This window comes from Ctenopharyngodon idella, chromosome 23 (assembly GCF_019924925.1).
Source record: "Ctenopharyngodon idella isolate HZGC_01 chromosome 23, HZGC01, whole genome shotgun sequence".
Taxonomy (NCBI): Eukaryota; Metazoa; Chordata; class Actinopteri; order Cypriniformes; family Xenocyprididae; genus Ctenopharyngodon; species Ctenopharyngodon idella.
This window is the reverse complement of record NC_067242.1, coordinates 25,781,496-25,801,631: the sequence shown is the minus strand read 5'-3', so window position 1 is coordinate 25,801,631 and position 20,136 is coordinate 25,781,496. Positions and strand designations below refer to the sequence as shown.

Below are 20,136 nucleotides of genomic sequence, written 5' to 3'. Positions count from 1 at the left end.
CTCCTACAGTATATGCAATATAGCTGTTGTGGCAGTGATCAAACCAAAGGTAGCTAGGCTAGCAGCAGCAAACAACGTCAGGCGGCCAGAGGCCGACAATAGGGCAGGTGTAAAGTCGCCCTCGCAAAGAGAGGGAATCGATTACCGACGCTGCTGGCGTCTGCGATCGATCACCTCCCTTAAATCCTGCTTCTTCCTCCTCGAGTCGCGCCGTCTCTGCGACTTACTCCTGGGAGGAGGAGGAGCACGAGCGGCCACACTGGACCTCTGGACCTGTCTCTGAGCCTCAGCTCGAGATGAACCAGGACCTCCTGGCCCAGATTCGGATCTGAGCGGGATGCAGGTTCTAAACGCCCTCGCCTCCCTGAACTTTCCAACCACCACCTCGACGGAGGTGCCAGAAAGTTCAGAGGGCGACACCGGGGCATCGAGGAGAAAGCCCTTCTCTGTCTCCCCGATGTCCGCCAGGTTCAACCACAGATGTCTCTCCGTGGCCACCATCGCCGCCATTGATCTTTCATCAATAGGGGGCGTTGACACATACCCATGCTGGCTCAATCCCTCAACATCAGCGAAGTTCGCTCGCTGATGTCGATGAATACGAGCCGAATACGGGTTTTTCCATGCCTTCTCGATCTCAACATGAAGATCGGGAAGGAATGGAAGGCTCACGGGAGTTGCAGGGCCATTGCCGGAAAGGAACCGCTCGTCAATCCGTCCGCGTGCGGTTTCTTTCCTAACGCGCTCCCAAGGCAGCTGCAGCCTGCCAGAAGCGCACTCCATAACCTCCAGCAGCTCAGCATACGCAGGGCAGGGAGGCTTAGAAGAACCAGCAGGCTCACCTGCTTGTTCTTCAACCACCATCTCCTGCTCTCTGGCGCTATCAGCCAAAAGAGCACTCGCTGCTGGATCCGATGACGTCAAAGAAAGGACGTCATCGTCATCCAGCAGCTCATCCCCGCCAGCCGCTGGGGGCTGAGAAAGATTAACGCCTCTCAAACTCCTCAGCAAGCTCCACCTGCAAGCCTCATGATTTCAGCCGCCGCTCTGCCTCTGCGCACACTTCATGAAACCTTTGTCAGACATGATAGAAAATATTCCTTACCAGATTCGATTGCAAAGCGATCAGACACAACAGTCCTGAAAGATGAAAAGATACTGATTGATTCTCTAGGTACTCCTTATATACTTCCGGGTCGCACTATGATGACGTCATAGGCTGTCGCCGGCCAATAGGATTGGAGAGATTTGATACTTGGCTTTCAGACATCTGTTCACGTGTGACGTTCCCCATAGCATTTCAAAAGCAGAGTAGAGTTCCCTTCGAAAGAGAACTCTCTCTCCCTCAACAAGAACAGAGTTGAACTAACCATGCAAGTTCATCACAACTTCTTCATTCGACGCAGAAGAAATTGACTGAAACTCATGGAATCATCACAATCCTTGTTCAGGAACTTCACAAACTGCCTCCACTGCAAACAGCCATGCAAGTATCATACATTTAATGAGGTGCTCTGAAAATAATAAGCTGATGGTTCTTTTCATGGTAAATAACTCTTTTCCATAGCCTCATTCCCTGTTTCCATTTTTTGGTTCATTCTTTCATTTCCCATTTTACCCATGTACTGTATGTGTGATTGTGTGTGTTTGGATTTGTTGTTCATGATTTAGTTAATAATCTTGTGCACAATACATAATTTGGTTCTGACTCCCTGCCTGCAGATAAATGTCACTTAAATGATTGATCTTGTTTCACGCTCTGAGCATTGTAAATGCTAAGAAAGAATTATTTATCTGTGGCCATGAAAAATACCAATAATGATCAATACTGACAAACTGATTAATTGATTGTAATGTTAATGTAGCTACATCAAGTTAATCCGTTTAACTGATCCAAATATTCGTAATTAATCATACCAAGTTACAAATAATTATTAACATTTCCCATTTGAGCTAATTTGAGCAACATTTATAGATGAAATTAACTAATTTATTAATTGACGATCTTTACAACGGAACTGAATCAACACTGAACAATGACACCAATTTCTTTTAGAGCTGCTGTACAGCCGAAATGAACTGTTTGCATCACTGAATAATTATTTTCCTGTTATCACTGTAAAGCTGCTTTAAAACAATCTGTATTGAATAAAGCACTAATAAAGGTGAATTGACATAAACATAATACATTAAACTTCTGAAGCATTTATTAATCTCAATGTAATATATTTTTTAAATCAAAACTTGTATCTTTTAATTGCAACTGAGCTAACATGAACTAACAATAAACAGCTATAGTTTAACATGTAACATGTATTCCTCACTGTTAGTTAATATTATTTATGTTGATTACACATTATTTTGATGGTTCCTCAACAGACATTCTATTAGCTATAAGCAACTTTGCAACTACATGTCAACTAACTCTCATTAAAGTATTAGTAGACTGTAGTAAACTGTTCGGTTAGGGTTAGTTTAAGTAGAATAAGTTGACAGAAAAATAGTTGCAAAGCTACTTATAGTCAGTTGAATGTTTAGGAATCATCAAAATAAAGTGTTAGCAGATATTAAGCAGACAGTTTACCAAAACTCTAGTTAGTTGACATGTAGTTGCAAAGTTATTTATAGTTAGTATAGATAAAGATGTTAGTATAGATGTGTCAAAAGAGGACCATGGAAATAAAGTGTTACCCTTACTTTAGCATTGTGTACAGAAATCAAATGTAATTAATCAATGTTAAGTGCTGGTACTGAAACTTATCTTAAAGGAATGGTGCACCTGTTTAAATGAAGCAGACTGTTTAAAAGCATTTCTCCTTTTGTATTCATTAAAAGCATTTATTCAAAGGGATCATATACAGATTATATATATACATATATACAGATTGGTCATATAAAAAAGTGCTATATAAATAAAGATGTCTTGATTTGACTTAAAAACAAAGCAAATGTGTCTGTGATGAATTGATGTCTTGCAGTCTCTCTGTTCTTGCTCAGACGTGGACAGGCTCTGATCTCTGGTGTGGCGGCTTGAGTTCCTGTCAGGTTGGGGTTGGACTTCAGGCTTCGGGTCAAGCCTCGAGCTCAAGTCCTCCACCAAGGACAGCAAGCATGTTATTTCCTATCCAATACAAAGATTATATGAACAAGTCAACTCATGAATGTTTCTAGAGCTAATTTACAACAGAACTGATTCTGTTTGCATCACTGATTCTGTTATTTTCCTGTTTGAAGCTGCTTTGAAACAATCTGTATTGTATAAAGCCTTATATAAATTAAACTTGACTGAACTATAACAAGAACATTACAATGAAAAACAAATTACAATCTCACTACAAATCATCTAGAATTGAACACAAATGATAATAATCCTACTCTGTCTGTTACACTTCCTCACACCTGAAATCACTGATCGAGTGAATCTCCTGAGCTTCTCCAATCTAGATCATTTCTAATCCATTGATGTTGTAAGATCTGCTCTAATGTCGGCCGTTTAGTTGGATCCCGGGTTAGGCACTGGCTAATCAGATCACTGCATTCTGTACAAATTTTAATAAGGAGAGAGCTGGTTAGTCATGACCATGTGACTTGGCATCTATGAAAACAGCACCTACAACATGATTAATATAATGTAAAATGTTCCTTATCTTTACTTTAAAAGTGAAGTATGTAGTTTCTGCGACACTAGTGGCACCTACAGCAGAATTACAAAATAAAACATTTTCGAAAACCCTTGCAAACGTCCCTTTCGCGCATCACGTCTTCCACAACTTAAACATCACAAACGCAGCTCTTACTGGTTCTTATGAAGGCATGTTTCAGGTCCAACATATTAGGAATACTTTTAGCTGTGTTGCATTTGTCTTTATGAAACTTTATCGGGTGCATGAAGATGCTGTATGATACTGAAGCATGCTTTGTAGCGCATAGCATCACAATACTCTGTTCATTCTGACGTGTTCATGATCCGTTTAATCTTTCATGTTATTAATGCAGCGAGTTTTGCCTTTCACTGCTGTAACTAAAGCTGAATTTATTTTCCCATGACTCCATCGGCTACAGTAGCCACGCCCCAAACTCTCGCTATACATTGAGCTATATATAAAAAAATCTTACATACTTCACCTTTAACAGTTTCTGTGCAGAGCCTTTGCTTTATGTGTGTGTTGATCAATGTTATCAATATTATTCACTCACCTTTGGATAAGTTGGTGTTCTGAAATGTAACTTTAGCTTGTTTGATTTCCATTCTATCCCAAAAAGGAGAACATGTGTTCACCATCTCGTACAACAACACTCCTAGAGCCCAGACGTTCGCTGCGACGGCGTGGAATCTCGGTTCTGCGAAGACTTCAGGTGGGCAGTAATCCAGTAATCCTGTAAGCAGACATTTGCACATTGTTAAGGATTTTTTTAAAAGCGTCAAATAATCAGTAAGTCACTACATTCAGGTTTCCACACTCTCAAAATGCTCACCAAGGTATATGTTGCTCTCGTAGCCATCGCTACTAAACAGCTGACCGCAGCCAAAGTCTATCAGCTTGAGCTCTAACGTGTTTTTCTTCAACAGGAAGTTCTGCGCATGAACATCATTATGAAAAACGCCATGCTCAATGCAGTGTTGTACTGCCAGCACAGCCTGTCGCATGATGACCCGTGCTGTTGTTTCGTCCAGTTGAGGATGACGAATGATGAAGTCCAGCAAGTTCTCGCAGGGTTCAGGGTACTCCATAACCAGAGTGAATTTTCGAGGATGTTCAAACCAATTGTACAGTTGTATGATGTAGGGGCTTATGGGTTCTTGCCTCATCATTAGCAGCAGCGCCACTTCTGTAACGAGAGGTTCGGGATGCCCAGGCTAGAGAAAAGTAGCAGACAGAAGGTTAGCTGGGTAAAAATCTGAAGAAAACATAATTTTTAAATGTACTTTTCTTTGATCTTTGTAGATGTGTTCAACAGAGCCTTTTCAGCTCAAAGTTATTTGGTGCTTCTAGGCTTATTTGTCTATTATATTCACACCTAATGCTTCCTACAGGTGTATTAACTACAGTAATCAGCACTTAAACAACTAAACACACATTCAGGTTTTGGCCAACTTACAATATCAAGATAACGGTTGTTGGCAGTCTTGCGTATCCGCTTGATGGCAACCTGAAAAAAAAAAAAAAAAGAATTCAATAACAGTAAAAGTATTCAAGCAGCTGACCTTGCACCAAGTATTAAACCATCTGTTAAATGTCTTAAATATGTTTTGATTCATGCAAGAGCAAAATGTTTTACAATTCGGTAAGATTTACCTTTTTGCCATCAAATTTGCGTGTCCCCTCGTACACCCTGCCAAATCCTCCGGATCCAATCATCTCTCCCACGTTAAAGAGAGACTCAAAGGACTCTGAAAACAAACAGAAAAATATGAGCTTCCTAGAAAATTGTTTTGTTTTAAAAATATCAGTGCTGGTTGTGTCGAGAAAATAATATTAATATTCTCTGAAAACAAGCCTTAGGATATTTTTAGTGGAAAACAAGACAACAATACTGTTTAAAATAATGTTGAAGAAATAATGACTGGCGATTCACCATTATTTGTCTTGACTCTGGAGTGATCAGGTGACGGCTCAGGATCAGCTGACGGCTCCAGATCTGGTGGAGGGACAAAAGGCTCCACAACATCCACAGCACTACTGTGGCAACAGCAGCTGAAAGGACTCTTCATGGCCTTCCACAGCATCTTCAAGAAAGATCGAAATCTTTTCCTCTTCCTCCATTCTGTAGGTTTTTCTGAAATGAAGAAAAATGATAGAAAACACAACTATTAGAAACATCTCTGACCTCAAATTAAGCAATGATAGAATGACATCACTTATATTTTACTGTTAAATTCTTAACTGTAATGTTACAAATCCAAAGTAATGGAAATATTTCCAAGCTATCCACCTGACTTCTGCTTAATGCCTGTATAAATGTCCCAAAATCTTATTTCACAATATTAATTAAGTCATTTTATTTCACAATTATCATAATCTGATCTTTTATTAAAAAGAGAATATACATTTCCAGGCTTCATTTGGCCAACTCTGGCACATGTGGCTCAGTTCTGGTAATGGCAAAGATCACATGGGCCATATTTTAAAATAGATTTAATACATATTTATATTTAAAACTTTTAATAAATACATAGTAATGTCTTATTAATGACATAACTGACTCTGTAATACTCGCCAGGACATTTTGACAATTTTGTGTTTATTCGACAATTCACGCACAATAAGTCGCAAAACAAAAATTGTTTTCACGATCGTATGCTGTCTGAGAAGCGGGCGTTTCAGGTGTGTGTCAGACAGCGCAAGTACAATTGACCTGTACACTTTACACGGCCCAGCCTCATTTAAATCTCACCTGTTGAGCTCTTGTTCACAGGAGAAGACTCCATGGCACCCTGGGCAGTTCGGCCATTTGAAGTCTCTGTTGGCTCAACAGGAACTTGACCTGGCAGCGGAGGGCTCATCCACTCTTCGAGGCTGTCACCCCTGGACAAACAGCGGTTGCCACAACTGCCCTGTTCGTTTGGGCTCTCCGATCCATCACCACTCCACCTCCAACAGACGCTGTACGAGCCTCTGCTGCTCAGGCTTAACGACTCTCTACAGAACCGCCTCTTTACATTGTCCTCAGAGAGGGACAAAGATGATGTGGACATGATGCCTGGTGAAGAATCTGGAATATTTCAAACATCAAAAACTGTTTTTTAATAATATCAATAATCAATGTATTAACTGAGCCATAACTCCTTTAATAAAAGCTTATTCTGACCTCTGCGAGACCATGTAGCAGGTCTTTTAAATGGATTGGACGGACGTCCATCATCTGGGCTCTGCTGGCTGCTGCTCTGCCACTTCCTCCTCCAGTGATCCTGACCTGTGGACACAAAAACAGACTCAGAGGGCAGAGGTGTTAAATATCCAGGTAACTCCTGGCTCAGCGTCCGGGTCTGGTCTGGCAGTGGATCCTGATGGCGGTCATCAGAACCGGGTCTCCAAACCTCCTGACCGGCCGTCTGAGAGGAAGCAGCTCTCCTGGATCTGGAGGCTGGAATATTTCAGACATCACAGAGTTAGTAATGTTTTAATAATAATCAATAATCAATGTCAGTGGTCAATTACAAACTGGTACTATAGTTACTCAAATTGAAAAGTTTATTTCATATGCAAGGAATCAAATAGATGTGATCACCTAGCTGGGAAAATTGGGGGATCAAATGGGTTCCCTCGCACAAGTTTCTTCACATTAATTTAGTCAATCATTGTACAACATCATACCATAAACAAATGAAAAACTAAAGCACTCACCTCCTCTTTCACCCCTGTGAGCCTTCGACATCCTCCTCCAAACTGCAATAAAAAAAAACAATACAAAATACAATATAAAAAAGAATAAAATACAACTATCCTCAGGAAAAAAAAGAAAGAAAGAAATAAAGAAAGAAAGAAAAAAAAAGAAAAGAAAAAGAAAAAAAAGAACAATAAAATAAAACTGTCCTTAAAAAAATCTCTTTAAAAATAAAACTATGTAGATGATATATCCTCCGATCTCCTTCTAGAATAAAAGTCTCCTCTGTGAAATACTGCAAACAGCTTCAAAATCCGCACTGAAAATGCTCTGCAAAAGTCTCTGAATTCGCCTCGTCTCTCAACCAACAAATAGCGATCGGTTCGAGTGTGTATATATTCAGTCAGAATTCATAACTCGCGTCGCTATAGCAACTAAAATTTGAATCACTCATACGCGCACGCACACTTCAAGTCACGTGTGTGAGCAGAGCGCGTGAGCGCACATCGAATCTGAACACATTTATTGAAGTTATTAAATTAATTTTGACGTTTTCTTTAATACAGATTTATTTTTTCTGACAATTATTCTTCCTAATATTATTATAATCGGTGGAATTAAAATCCATCGTGTCCAAAATCTTAATTAATTATATAATTATTAGGCCTATTCATAATTGAGCAAAAGCGTCATTGCTTCTGTCTAAAGTGCATGAGGCCAGAAATGTTGAAGCGGGTGGGCCTTCATGAAACAGGGTGAGGAAATCATACAGGCCTAATCATATCGAGTATGAAAACTGTATGCCAAATTATCAGACAAAAAAAAAAAAAAACATACACAGCGCAGTATTAAGTTCAAAGTTACAAAACAGCAAATAACCTACATTCATGAACTTATGAATTTATATATGGTCAGACCAGATAAGCTACGCACAGACTATTTAAGACAGTACTGGCTATGACTCGATGACAAATGCTAGACTAAGACACTCTCTCCGCTCCTCAAACACTAGTTTTTATAGAGAGAGTTTCTCGAGTAAAGAAAACGCTGTACTTATTCAAACAAACAGTTCTTTATTTACCCTAATATTGTAAACAAGCAGAGATCTCCCTCCAAAGCGTGCAGCACTTCATTCACGATAGAGGCATGTGGAGTTATGAGGTTTGACTGACAGTTTGAAGAGCCAATGGAGTTACGAGGTTTAGTCACAAGTTCTTTTTAATACTTTTCATTGGTTAAATATTTTACAACCTAGAGACGTAAGGGGTGACCAATAGTAATGATTTATGGAGAAAAAATAAAAATGACGAAATTTGTAGATACGAGGTTTCTGCATGTCAGCGACTATATGAATTAATGTTTACAATCTTTTAACTATAACTATACACTATAAATGTTTCTACTTTCTACACGGAGATGATCTCATCATAATAATGTCTTGTTATGGGAATTGCGCGGTTTCATTGCTTAGTTTCTTGCAGCAGTACATATCCAACTATATATCCAAATTAGGCGTTTAAAGTATCGACCGATCATATTTGTTTCATAATTTTCAAATTCAACTCCACATTCCACAAACGTGGAAATCTTACCATTACTTCCTGGGCGGGACTAACAGAAACTGACGAATCAAACTTTTCATTTTGACAAGTGGGAGAGGGGAGACTAGGAAACGGCCTGCAATTGACCATGGAAATCATTCTTTTAACTAAATAAACAAAGTTAAAGTGTGATGAGACATCTTTTTGGAAAATGACCGACTATTTATTGGGTGGGTCCAGGCCACTGAATTGAAGGGGAATTTGAGAAGAACACCAGTCAAACTGTTTAACAAGTCTGGTCCTTGAAGGAGATGATCATTTAAACTGATTCCATCATACCTCGCAGAACAGTCAAAAACTACTCTCAATTTGCTTGGTTTCTTGGGGTGGTAAACACCGTGATGAGGAACATACCATTTGTTACCTTCACTCCCAACATCTTTAACTTCCTCTGCCTCTCCTCTTTTAATGACATCCTCCATAAATTCCACATAATGCTCCTTGTATCTTTGATCCTTTAACAATTTTCTCTTTAGATTGTTAAGTCGTACAAGGGCCAGCTGTCTGTTATCTGGCAAACAAGGTCTTTCTTTAAAAGGCAAAGGCATTTCAAAATGTCCAAAACTATTTTTCCTTATACCATCACTTAACTTATTCAAAAATATGATGTCATCTTGGGATAGTTTTATTATCATCAACATCCTTAAAATCAGATTCTAAAACACGAATGGCATCTGCTGGAGTCAATGGAGGGATTTCTTTAACAGAAAGTCAGAGACTAGTAACACCAGAGGAATCAGGCTTGGGTAATGAAGGTCCAACAATGCTCCAGCCTAGATCAGTTTTAACAGCATAAGGTGCATCATACTCTCCTACAATCACTTGTCTTGGCGCCAGTGCTCTAGCACAATTGTAGCCAATCAAAAGCCCAGCCTCACGGTCCTTCAAAGAGGGCATCTCATCAGCAATTGCAAAAAGATGGTTCCAAAGTTTAGCTGTTTCACATGTAGGTATATGTGCATGGTTAACTGGAATACAGTCTTTAGTATAGACAGGAGGGAGATCAATATAAGTGGCAGAACTATAACCCCTTACACGAAGTCCTGAAATCCAGTCATGGTTGTCAGTTTTAACTTAACAGGAGATTTATCAGCCTGTAAGACATTGCTCACTTCTTGGTCGATAAAGGTTGTATCACTTTGTGAATCAAGTAAGGCATAAACTAATTTTTCTGTACTCACATCTTTGCTTGATGATACCCACACTGGTACGACCATTGATGTATAAGATGATCTCCTTCCAGCCACGCTCAAGGATACAACAGCGGTTGACTCATCTTCTGACGTTGGAGCAGATGCTGTTACAGGGACTGCCCCTTCTCTCTTGATAAAGTTATCGTCATGAAAGCAAGTAGGATGTTTCCCTTTACACGTATTACAGGAAAGGCGATAACGACAGTCTCTTGCACGATGGCCAGTTTTCAAACATCCATAACAGAGATTATTTTCCTTTACAAATACCCTTCGTTCTGCTAATGTCTTGGTCATCAGTTTGGAACAATCATGGAGCTGATGCTTAGGATCTTGACAAAATACACAGTGAGATTTTACATTTTTCTCTGTGGTCTTTGGGCCTTTCAGACCCCAAGATAGTCTGAGTATTGAGGACGTTAACTTTACTTTTCGTTTCTCTAAAATTTTGTCTATCAGCAGATGCTAAGCTGAGAGCATAAGTCGACGTGACTGGATTACAACCAATCTCTGCCTCTAATGAAACAAATGCTGCAAAGGTCTTGAAATCAGGGAAATCTTTATTGTCTCTCAAGGTTTGTGTCACTTGTCGATTCCAACGTGAAGCAGCCCACTCAGGTAGTTTTTGAACCAACCTTTGGTTTTCCTCACAATCGTTTAAAATTTGTAGACTTGCAACATGAGGCATGGCATCTTTAAGAAAAATCTGAAAATTCTGAGTCCCACAGCATCCTTTGAATTAATTTTTGGCCAATTTGAAAGTTTCTGTCGAAAGGCACGTTGTATTACAAATGGTTGACCATACCTTTGATCTAATTTGCTCCAGGCATCCTTATAAGCGTCAGCATCACTCCTAAAGAATGTTCCATCCAAGGTCTCGCGTGCCGATCCACCAACATACCTTTTCGGATAGTAGAGTTTATCAGCAGCAGATACACTCTTTTTAATCAATCAATGACATAAAGGAAACCTTCCACTCAACATACTGAATGGGATCACCATTAAACACAAAGGGTTCTGGAGCTGGCAGTCTGTTCAAGTTTATACTGTCTTGCAGAGCTTACACAAGAGAAGGTAGTTCATTTTGAGATGGAGATGTTTCATTAGCAGGTTGGATAGAAGTGCTTAGAGGCAAACAATACTGTTCTCCAATAATACAATTTGTTGAAGGATTATTGACTTCTTGAGCTGCCATACGATTGTAGGCCTCAAACCTTGCCTGTGCTACCTTTAAATCCTTTTCGGCCCGTAACTTCTCTAGTTCACGCTTTTGAGCATTCAAGTCTCTCTCTTGTTTGTCTTTTAATTCTTGAATTTTCTCCTTCTGTTTAGTTTCCTCCATTAGTATTTTATACTCCACTTCCCTTGCCGCCAGTTCTGCGGCTGCTTCAGCCTGTTTTGAAGCGACACACGAGGATGCAGTACGGTGGATTAACTGGGCAGAAGACTTGTGACTCATTCGGGAAACAGTGGAGCCATAAATAGAATGAGCATAGCTAGATTCAAGAAGCTCCTTTAAGCGATATATTTTACTTGACCTGCATCGAATTCGTCAATGCCTGATATTCTCTCATAAGCAACTTAAATTAGGTCTGTTGTCACTGCCTCGCAAGCATCGATACAGTGTCTTAATTCAGTAGATGGTGTAACATGGTCTCTAACTTCAACACAGAGATGCATGACGTTCTCCTTTCCCTATTCTAGGGTGTCAATAAGAGATGCTAGCTGGCTCTCAGTAATATCAGACTTGAGTTGATCTCTGGAACTGCGTGCTAACATTTTCCATTTTTCATACATGGAGATAAGCTTTCTTTCTTTTGAATTTCATCTCTTTGAAATGCAAGCATTTTTTCAGTAGGATTTTTTGGACGGACAGAATGTCGGGGACCCTGAGTCTCTCCTAAATCTCCTTGCAATTTACCTTTAAGTTCACTCAAAGTTTGTTCTTTAGCCTCAATAGTCTCTATTATCTGTTGTCTGTCTACGCTATCTGCTGATGTTTGATACTCATTGTTAAGGGTTTCAATATCATGTTGAAGACTATTAATCTGCCTTTCACATTCAACATTATCAAGAGAACAATTTAATTCTGTCATTTTAAAATTATCAGATTAACGCCCAACTATACAATATATCCAACACAGTTAAAAAGGTATTTAAATTCCTAAACAGTAAATCACCTACAGCCTCAATGTTAACATCAACAGTGAATTAAAAATACCCTTTTTTCTTTTTTAGAAAGATTTTCCTTAAAACACCTATATAAATAACTTCTTCAAACACAACAAACGTTTCACAGTTTCTATTAAAATCACTGAAAGTGCATAAACTCTTATTTTAACCTTAAAGTACACATGAAATCAAAATTGACCTTATTTATTTTGTTAGCTCAAATTGCTAGTTTTGTGGTGAACAATTCATCAGTGCAAGTCAATCCACACAAAAAAATAGTTTGGCTTCATAATATTTAATCAAAATCTGAAAATGCTCCTCCCCTCTGCAACGGTGCCCCTTCTCTAATGACATCAGTTTGACGGCTTGGGTTGAAAACGCTTAAACCACTCCCCTCCGACCGTTAGTCTGCTATGAGCGAGAGATGGAGAGGAGGAGCGCTAAAATAAAACCCTGCCCTCTATTCAATATTCTGTTTTACTTGGAGACTAGGAAACAGCCTGCAATTGACCATGGAAATCATTCTTTTAACTAAATAAACAAAGTTAAAGTGTGATGAGACATCTTTTTGGAAAATGACCAACTATTTATTGGGTGGGTCCAGGCCACTGAATTAAAGGGGTGTCAATTGCAATAAACTGTAAATTCATTAAATGATTGTACTCAATTAGCTTTGAGGCTATGATGAATAATTAAGGCTTTGAAAATTAATAATTCCATAAATTATAAAAACATTAATTTAAAGGTGAAGTATGTAGTTTCTGCAACACTAGTGGGACCTAGCGCAGGGCCGGATTTATGCACAGGTATTATAGGCACTCTCAGTTACAATGAGAAGAAATATTTTTTTATTTTTTTATTTTTTTAATTAAATGTATTAAAAAGAGCTTGTGACTAAACCTCGTAACTCCATTGGATCCTCAAACTGTTGGTCAAACCTCATAATGGAGGATTTGAGGCAGACGGGGACTACAGCCAGCTGCAGAGAGAGGTTTCAGGACATTTTTAACCTCTCCCTGCAGCTCTCTGTAGTCCCTGTCTGCCTCAAATCCTCCAAAATTGTACCTGTGCCAAAAATGTCAGCTGTCACCTCCCTCAATGACTGTCGCCCAGTTGCTCGACCCCTGTCATACTGAAATATTTCGAGAGACTTATCCTGCAGCACATTAAGAACATTATACCTCCTGAACTAGACAGCCACCAGTTTGCTTACAGGGGGAACCGATCTACGGAGGACGCAGTCACCACAGCCCTCCTCACAGCCCTGTCCCATCTGGGGCTGTCTAACACATATGTTAGGATGTTATTTGTCAACTTCAGCTCTATGTTTAATACAATAATTCCCCACAAACTGGTACACAAACTCCTTAAGTTAGGTCTGCCCACCTCACCGTGTTCATGGATCAGAGACGTTTTAACCAAAAGACCACAAGTGGTAAGAATAGGGGATAATACATCATCTACCCTCGTTCTGAACTCTGCAGGGATGCGTGCTCAGTCCAGCCCTTTTTACTCTTTTCACACACGACTGCACCCCATCCATGCCTCGAACACCATTGTGAAATTCGTCGACGATACCACTGTAGTGGGTCTCGTATCGGACAATGATGAGACCCACTACAGAGAGGAGATCCATCACCTGGCCCTGTGGTGTTCACAACACAATCTGGTTTTGAATGCCACTAAAACCAAAGAGGTTATTGTGGACTTCAGAAGGACAGCACATGCTCCACTGCTCATACAGAGGGTGGAAGTGGAGCGTGTAGATGACATCAAGTTCCTGGGCATCCACATTACAGCAGACCTCACTTGGGCTCTTAACACGTCTCACCTGGTGAAGAAAGCTCAACAAACTCAACTCTTCAGGAAGTTGAAGCAGGTCGGACTCTCCTCTCGGCTTCTGATAAATTTCTACAGGAGTGCCATATAAGTATCCTTTGTCACTGTGTAAATGTGTGGTATGTCAGCTGCACAGCACAGCACAGGAAGGTTAAAACAGCGCAGAGGATTGTGGGAAATCCACTGACTAGTGTGACATAGGCAAAACATTTATTTTGCCACAATGTCACAATATGAGGTAAATCCGGCCCTGGCTCTAAGACTGCTAGGTTTGAAGGGAATTATTTGAGATTTAGAATAATGGGGTGATTGATACTTGATATAGGCCTGAGTGCAATAATTCCAAACGGATATCCAAAACCTTAAATATAAAAAATTGCATCTCTGTCTTTCTTGCAGCCCTGACTGTGCTGTTGCTTTTAAACAGTAACTGAAGTAATCGGCATACTCGCGGACAAATCGCTGACAGGAACGGAGCAGCGGCTTGAGTGCTTCGATACTTGGGCAAGAGCGTTGTAGCGTCATCTCGCTTTTAAAGACACATGAAATTTGAATAAAATATCACATCAACTTCATGAATGATAATTTATTAAACATGGTTGTACAGTGTGACAGTTTCCCACACTGTACTGCCTCGATCTACAACCAGCCATGTGCTTTCTCATGAAGAGAGAGAGAGAACTCTCTGTCCCTCAACAAGAACAGAGTTGAACTAACCATGCAAGTTCATCACAACTTCTTCATTCAATGCAGAAGAAATCGATTGAATCTCATGGAATCATCACAATCCTTGTTCAGGAACTTTACAAACTGCTTCCACTGCAAACGGCCATGCAAGTATCGTACATTTAATGAGGTGATCTGAAAATAATAAGCTGATGGTTCTTTTCATGGTAAATAACTTTTTTCCATAGCCTCATTCCCTGTTTCCATTTTTTGGTTCATTCTTTCATTTCCCATTTTACCCATGTACTGTATGTGGGATTGTGTTTGGATTTGTTGTTCATGATTTAGTTAATAAACTTGTGCACAATACATATTTGGTTCTGACTCCCTGCCTGCAGATAAATGTCACTTAAATGATTGATCTTGTTTCACGCTCTGAGCATTGTAAATGCTAAGAAAGAATTATTTATCTGTGGCCATGAAAAATACTTAATTGATTGTAATGTTAATGTAGCTACACCAAGTTAATCCGTTTAACTGATCCAAATATTCGTAATTAATCATACCAAGTTACGAATAATTATTAACATTTCCCATTTGAGCTAATTTGAGCAACATTTATAGATGAAATTAACTAATTTAATTGACGATCTTTACAAAGGAACTGAATCAACACTGAACAATGACACTAATTTCTTTTAGAGCTGCTGTACAGCCAAAATGAACTGTTTGCATCATTGAATCATTATTTTCCTGTTATCACTGTAAAGCTGCTTTAAAACTATATGTATTGAATAAAGCGATAAATAAATGTGACTTGGCAAAAAAAAAAAAAAAAAAAAAATTTAAAAAGTTAAACTTCTGAAGCATTTATAAATCTCAATGTTATATTAAAATCAAAACTTGCATCTTTTAATTGCACCTGAGCTAATATTAGGGTTAGGGTTAGTTTAAGAGAAAAATAGTTGCAAAGCTACTTATAGTCAGTGGAATGTTGAGGAATCATCAAAATAAAGTGTTAGCAGATATTAAGCAGACAGTTTACTAAAACTCTAGTTAGTTGACATGTAGTTGCAAAGTTATTTATAGTTAGTATAGATGTGTCAAAAGAGGACCATCGAAATAAAGTGTTACCTTTACGTTAGCATTGTGCAGAAATCAAATGTAATTAATCCATGGTAAGTGCTAGTACTGAAACTTATCTTAAAGGAATGGTGCACCTGTTCAAATGAAGCAGACTGTTTAAAAGCATTTCTTCTTTTGTATTCATTAAAAGCATTTATTCAAAGGGATCATATACAAATTATATATACATATATACAGATTGGTCATATAAAAAAGTGCTATATAAATAAAGATGTCTTGACTTGAATTAAAAACAAAGCAAATGTGTCTGTGATGAATTGATGTCTTGCAGTCTCTCTGTTCTTGCTCAGACGTGGACAGGCTCTGATCTCTGGTGTGGCGGCTTGAGTTCCTGTCAGGTTGGGGTTGGACTTCAGGCTTCGGGTCAAGTCTCGAGCTCAAGTCCTCCACCAAGGACAGCAAGCAGGTTATTTCCTATCCAATACAAAGATTATATGAACAAGTCAACTCATGAATGTTTTTAGAGCTAATTTACAACAGAACTGATTCTGTTATTTTCCTGTTTGAAGCTGCTTTGAAACAATCTGTATTGTATAAAGCCTTATATAAATTAAACTTGACTGGACTATAACAAGAACATCACAATGAACACAAATTACAATCTCACTACAAATTATTTAGAATTGAACACAAATGATAATAATCCTACTCTGTCTGTTACACTTCCTCACACCTGAAATCACTGATTGAGTGAATCTCCTGAGCTTCTCCAAGCTAGATCATTTCTAATCCATTGATGTTGTAAGATCTGCTCTAATGTCGGCCGTTTAGTTGGATCCCGGGTTAGGCACTGGCTAATCAGATCACTGCATTCTGTACAAATTTTAATAAGGAGAGAGCTGGTTAGACATGATCATGTGACTACAACATGATTAATATAATGTAAAATGTTCTTTATCTTTATTTTAAAAGTGAAGTATGTCATTTCTGCGACACTAGTGGCACCTACAGCGGAATTACAAAATAAAACATTTTCGAAAACCCTTGCAAACGTCCCTTTCACGCATCACGTCTTCTACAACTTAAACATCACAAACGCGGCTCTTACTGGTTCTTGTGAAGGCATGTTTCAGGTCCAACATATTAGGAATACTTTTAGCTATGTTGCATTTGTCTTTTTGAAAATTTATCGGGTGCATGAAGATGCTGTATGATACTGAAGCATGCTTTGTAGCGCATAGCATCACAATACTCTGTTCATTGTGTTCATGACCCGTTTAATCTTTGAAGGCATAAATGCAGAGAGTTTTGCCTTTCACTGCTGTAACTAAAGCTGAATTTATTTTCCCATGACTCTGCCTGCTACAGTAGCCACGCCCCAAACTCTCGCTATACATTGAGATATAAATAAAAAAATCTTACATACTTCACCTTTAACAGTTTCTGTGCAGAGCCTTTGCTTTATGTGTGTGTTGATCAATGTTATCAATATTATTCACTCACCTTTGGATAAGTTGGTGTTCTGAAATGTAACTTTAGCTTGTTTGATTTCCATTCTATCCCAAAAAGGAGAACATGCGTTCACCATCTCGTACAACAACACTCCTAGAGCCCAGACGTTCGCTGCGACGGCGTGGAATCTCGGTTCTGCGAAGACTTCAGGTGGGCAGTAATCCAGTAATCCTGTAAGCAGACATTTGCACATTGTTAAAGATTTTTTTTTAAAGCGTCAAATAATTAGTAAGTCACTACATTCAGGTTTCCACAGTCTCAAAATGCTCACCAAGGTATATGTTGCTCTCGTAACCATCGCTACTAAACAGCTGACCGCAGCCAAAGTCTATCAGCTTGAGCTCCAACGTGTTTTTCTTCAACAGGAAGTTCTGCGCATGAACATCATTATGAAAAACGCCATGCTCAATGCAGTGTTGTACTGCCAGCACAGCCTGTCGCATGATGACCCGTGCTGTTGTTTCGTCCAGTTGAGGATGACGAATGATGAAGTCCAGCAAGCTCTCGCAGGGTTCAGGGTACTCCATAACCAGAGTGAATTTTCGAGGATGTTCAAACCAATTGTACAGTTGTATGATGTAGGGGCTTATGGGTTCTCGCCTCATCATTAGCAGCAGCGCCACTTCTGTAACGAGAGGTTCGGGATGCCCAGGCTAGAGAAAAGTAGCAGACAGAAGGTTAGCTGGGTAAAAATCTGAAGAAAACATATCATTTTTAAATGTACTTTTCTTTGATCTTTGTAGATGTGTTCAACAGAGCCTTTTCAGCTCAAAGTTATTTGGCACTTCTAGACTTATTTGTCTATTATATTCACACCTAATGCTTCCTACAGGTGTATTAACTACAGTAATCAGCACTTAAACAACTAAACGCACATTCAGGTTTTGGCCAACTTACAATATCAAGATAACAGTTGTTGGCAGTCTTGCGTATCCGCTTGATGGCAACCTGAAAAAAAAAAAAAAAAGAATTCAATAACAGTAGAAGTATTCAAGCAGCTGACCTTGCACCAAGTATTAAACCATCTGTTAAATGTCTTCAATATGTTTTGATGCATGCAAGAGCAAAATGTTTTACAATTCGGTAAGATTTACCTTTTTGCCATCAAATTTGCGTGTCCCCTCGTACACCCTGCCAAATCCTCCGGATCCAATCATCTCTCCCACGTTAAAGAGAGACTCAAAGGACTCTGAAAACAAACAGAAAAATATGAGCTTTCGAGAAAATTGTTTTGTTTTAAAATTATCAGTGCTGGTTGTGTCGAGAAAATAATATTAATATTCTCTGAAAACAAGCCTTAAGATATTTTTAGTGGAAAACAAGACAACAATACTGTTTAAAACAATATTGAAGAAATAATGACTGGCGATTTACCATTATTTGTCTTGACTCTGGAGTGATCAGGTGACGGCTCAGGATCAGCTGACGGCTCCAGATCTGGTGGAGGGACAAAAGGCTCCACGACATCCACAGCACTACTGTGGCAACAGCAGCTGAAAGGACTCTTCATGGCCTTCCACAGCATCTTCAAGAAAGATCGAAATCTTTTCCTCTTCCTCCATTCTGTAGGTTTTTCTGAAATAAAGAAAAATGATAGAAAACACAACTATTAGAACTATCAACTATTAGAACTATCATTTGGCCAACTCTGGCACATGTGGCTCAGTTCTGGTAATGGCAAAGATCACACGGGCCTTATCTTAAAATAGATTTAATATATATTTATATTAAAACTTTTAATAAATACATAGCAATGTCTTATTAATGACATAACCGACTCTGTAATACTCGCCAGGACATTTTGACAATTTTGTGTTTATTCGACAATTCACGTGAAATAAGTCGCAAAACAGAATTGTTTTCGGGATCGTATGCTGTCTGAGAAGCGTGTGTTTCGGGTGTGTGTCAGACAGCGCAAGTACAATTGACCTGTACACTTTACACGGCCCAGCCTCATTCAATCTCACCTGTTGAGCTCTTGTTCACAGGAGAAGACTCCATGGCACCCTGGGCAGTTCGGCCATTTGAAGTCTCTGTTGGCTCAACAGGAACTTGACCTGGCAGCGGAGGGCTCATCCACTCTTCCAGGCTGTCAGACCTGGACAAACAGCGGTTGCCACAACTGCCCTGTTCGTTTGGGCTCTCCGATCCATCACCACTCCACCTCCAACAGACGCTGTATGAGCCTCTGCTGCTCAGGCTTAATGACTCTCTACAGAACCGCCTCTTTACATTGTCCTCAGAGAGGGACAAAGATGATGTGGACATGATGCCTGGTGAAGAATCTGGAATATTTCAAACATCAAAAACTGTTTTTTTAATAATATCAATAATTAATGTATTAACTGAGCCATAACTAAAAGTTTATTCTGACCTCTGCGAGACCATGTAGCAGGTCTTTTAAATGGATTGGACGGACGTCCATCATCTGGGCTCTGCTGGCTGCTGCTCTGCCACTTCCTCCTCCAGTGATCCTGACCTGTGGACACAAAAACAGACTCAGAGGGCAGAGGTGTTAAATATCCAGGTAGCTCCTGGCTCAGCGTCCGGGTCTGGTCTGGCAGCGGATCCTGATGGCGGTCATCAGAACCGGGTCTCCAAACCTCCTGACCGGCCGTCTGAGAGGAAGCAGCTCTCCTGGATCTGGAGGCTGGAATATTTCAGACATCACATAGTTAGTAATGTTTTAATAATAATCAATAATCAATGTCAGTGGTCAATTACAAACTGGTACTATAGTTACT

General features: G+C 39.4%; 1 protein-coding gene across 17 annotated transcripts in view; it reads right to left on the bottom strand.

Annotated features, from left to right (window-relative positions):
- Positions 1-20,136, bottom strand: part of LOC127506149 (aurora kinase A-like) — a 123,080-nt gene that overhangs the window by 12,159 nt on the left and 90,785 nt on the right. For 5 of the 17 annotated variants that reach the window (XM_051882315.1, XM_051882314.1, XM_051882316.1 and 2 more), the window contains 5 exons: positions 19,767-19,871; positions 19,360-19,677; positions 18,767-18,967; positions 5,298-5,392; positions 5,101-5,151 (listed from right to left, as the gene is read on the bottom strand). In XM_051882315.1, the coding sequence (XP_051738275.1) occupies positions 5,101-5,151; positions 5,298-5,392; positions 18,767-18,967; positions 19,360-19,677; positions 19,767-19,871 (770 nt within the window). Of the gene's footprint in view, positions 1-2,828; positions 3,122-3,399; positions 3,540-5,100; positions 5,152-5,297; positions 5,393-5,577; positions 5,779-6,396; positions 6,715-6,810; positions 7,087-7,346; positions 8,636-16,097; positions 16,355-16,613; positions 16,754-17,383; positions 17,564-18,766; positions 18,968-19,359; positions 19,678-19,766; positions 19,872-20,136 lie in introns of those variants that run through there. The other 12 variants (XM_051882324.1, XM_051882325.1, XM_051882322.1 and 9 more) reach the window with 8 other exon arrangements.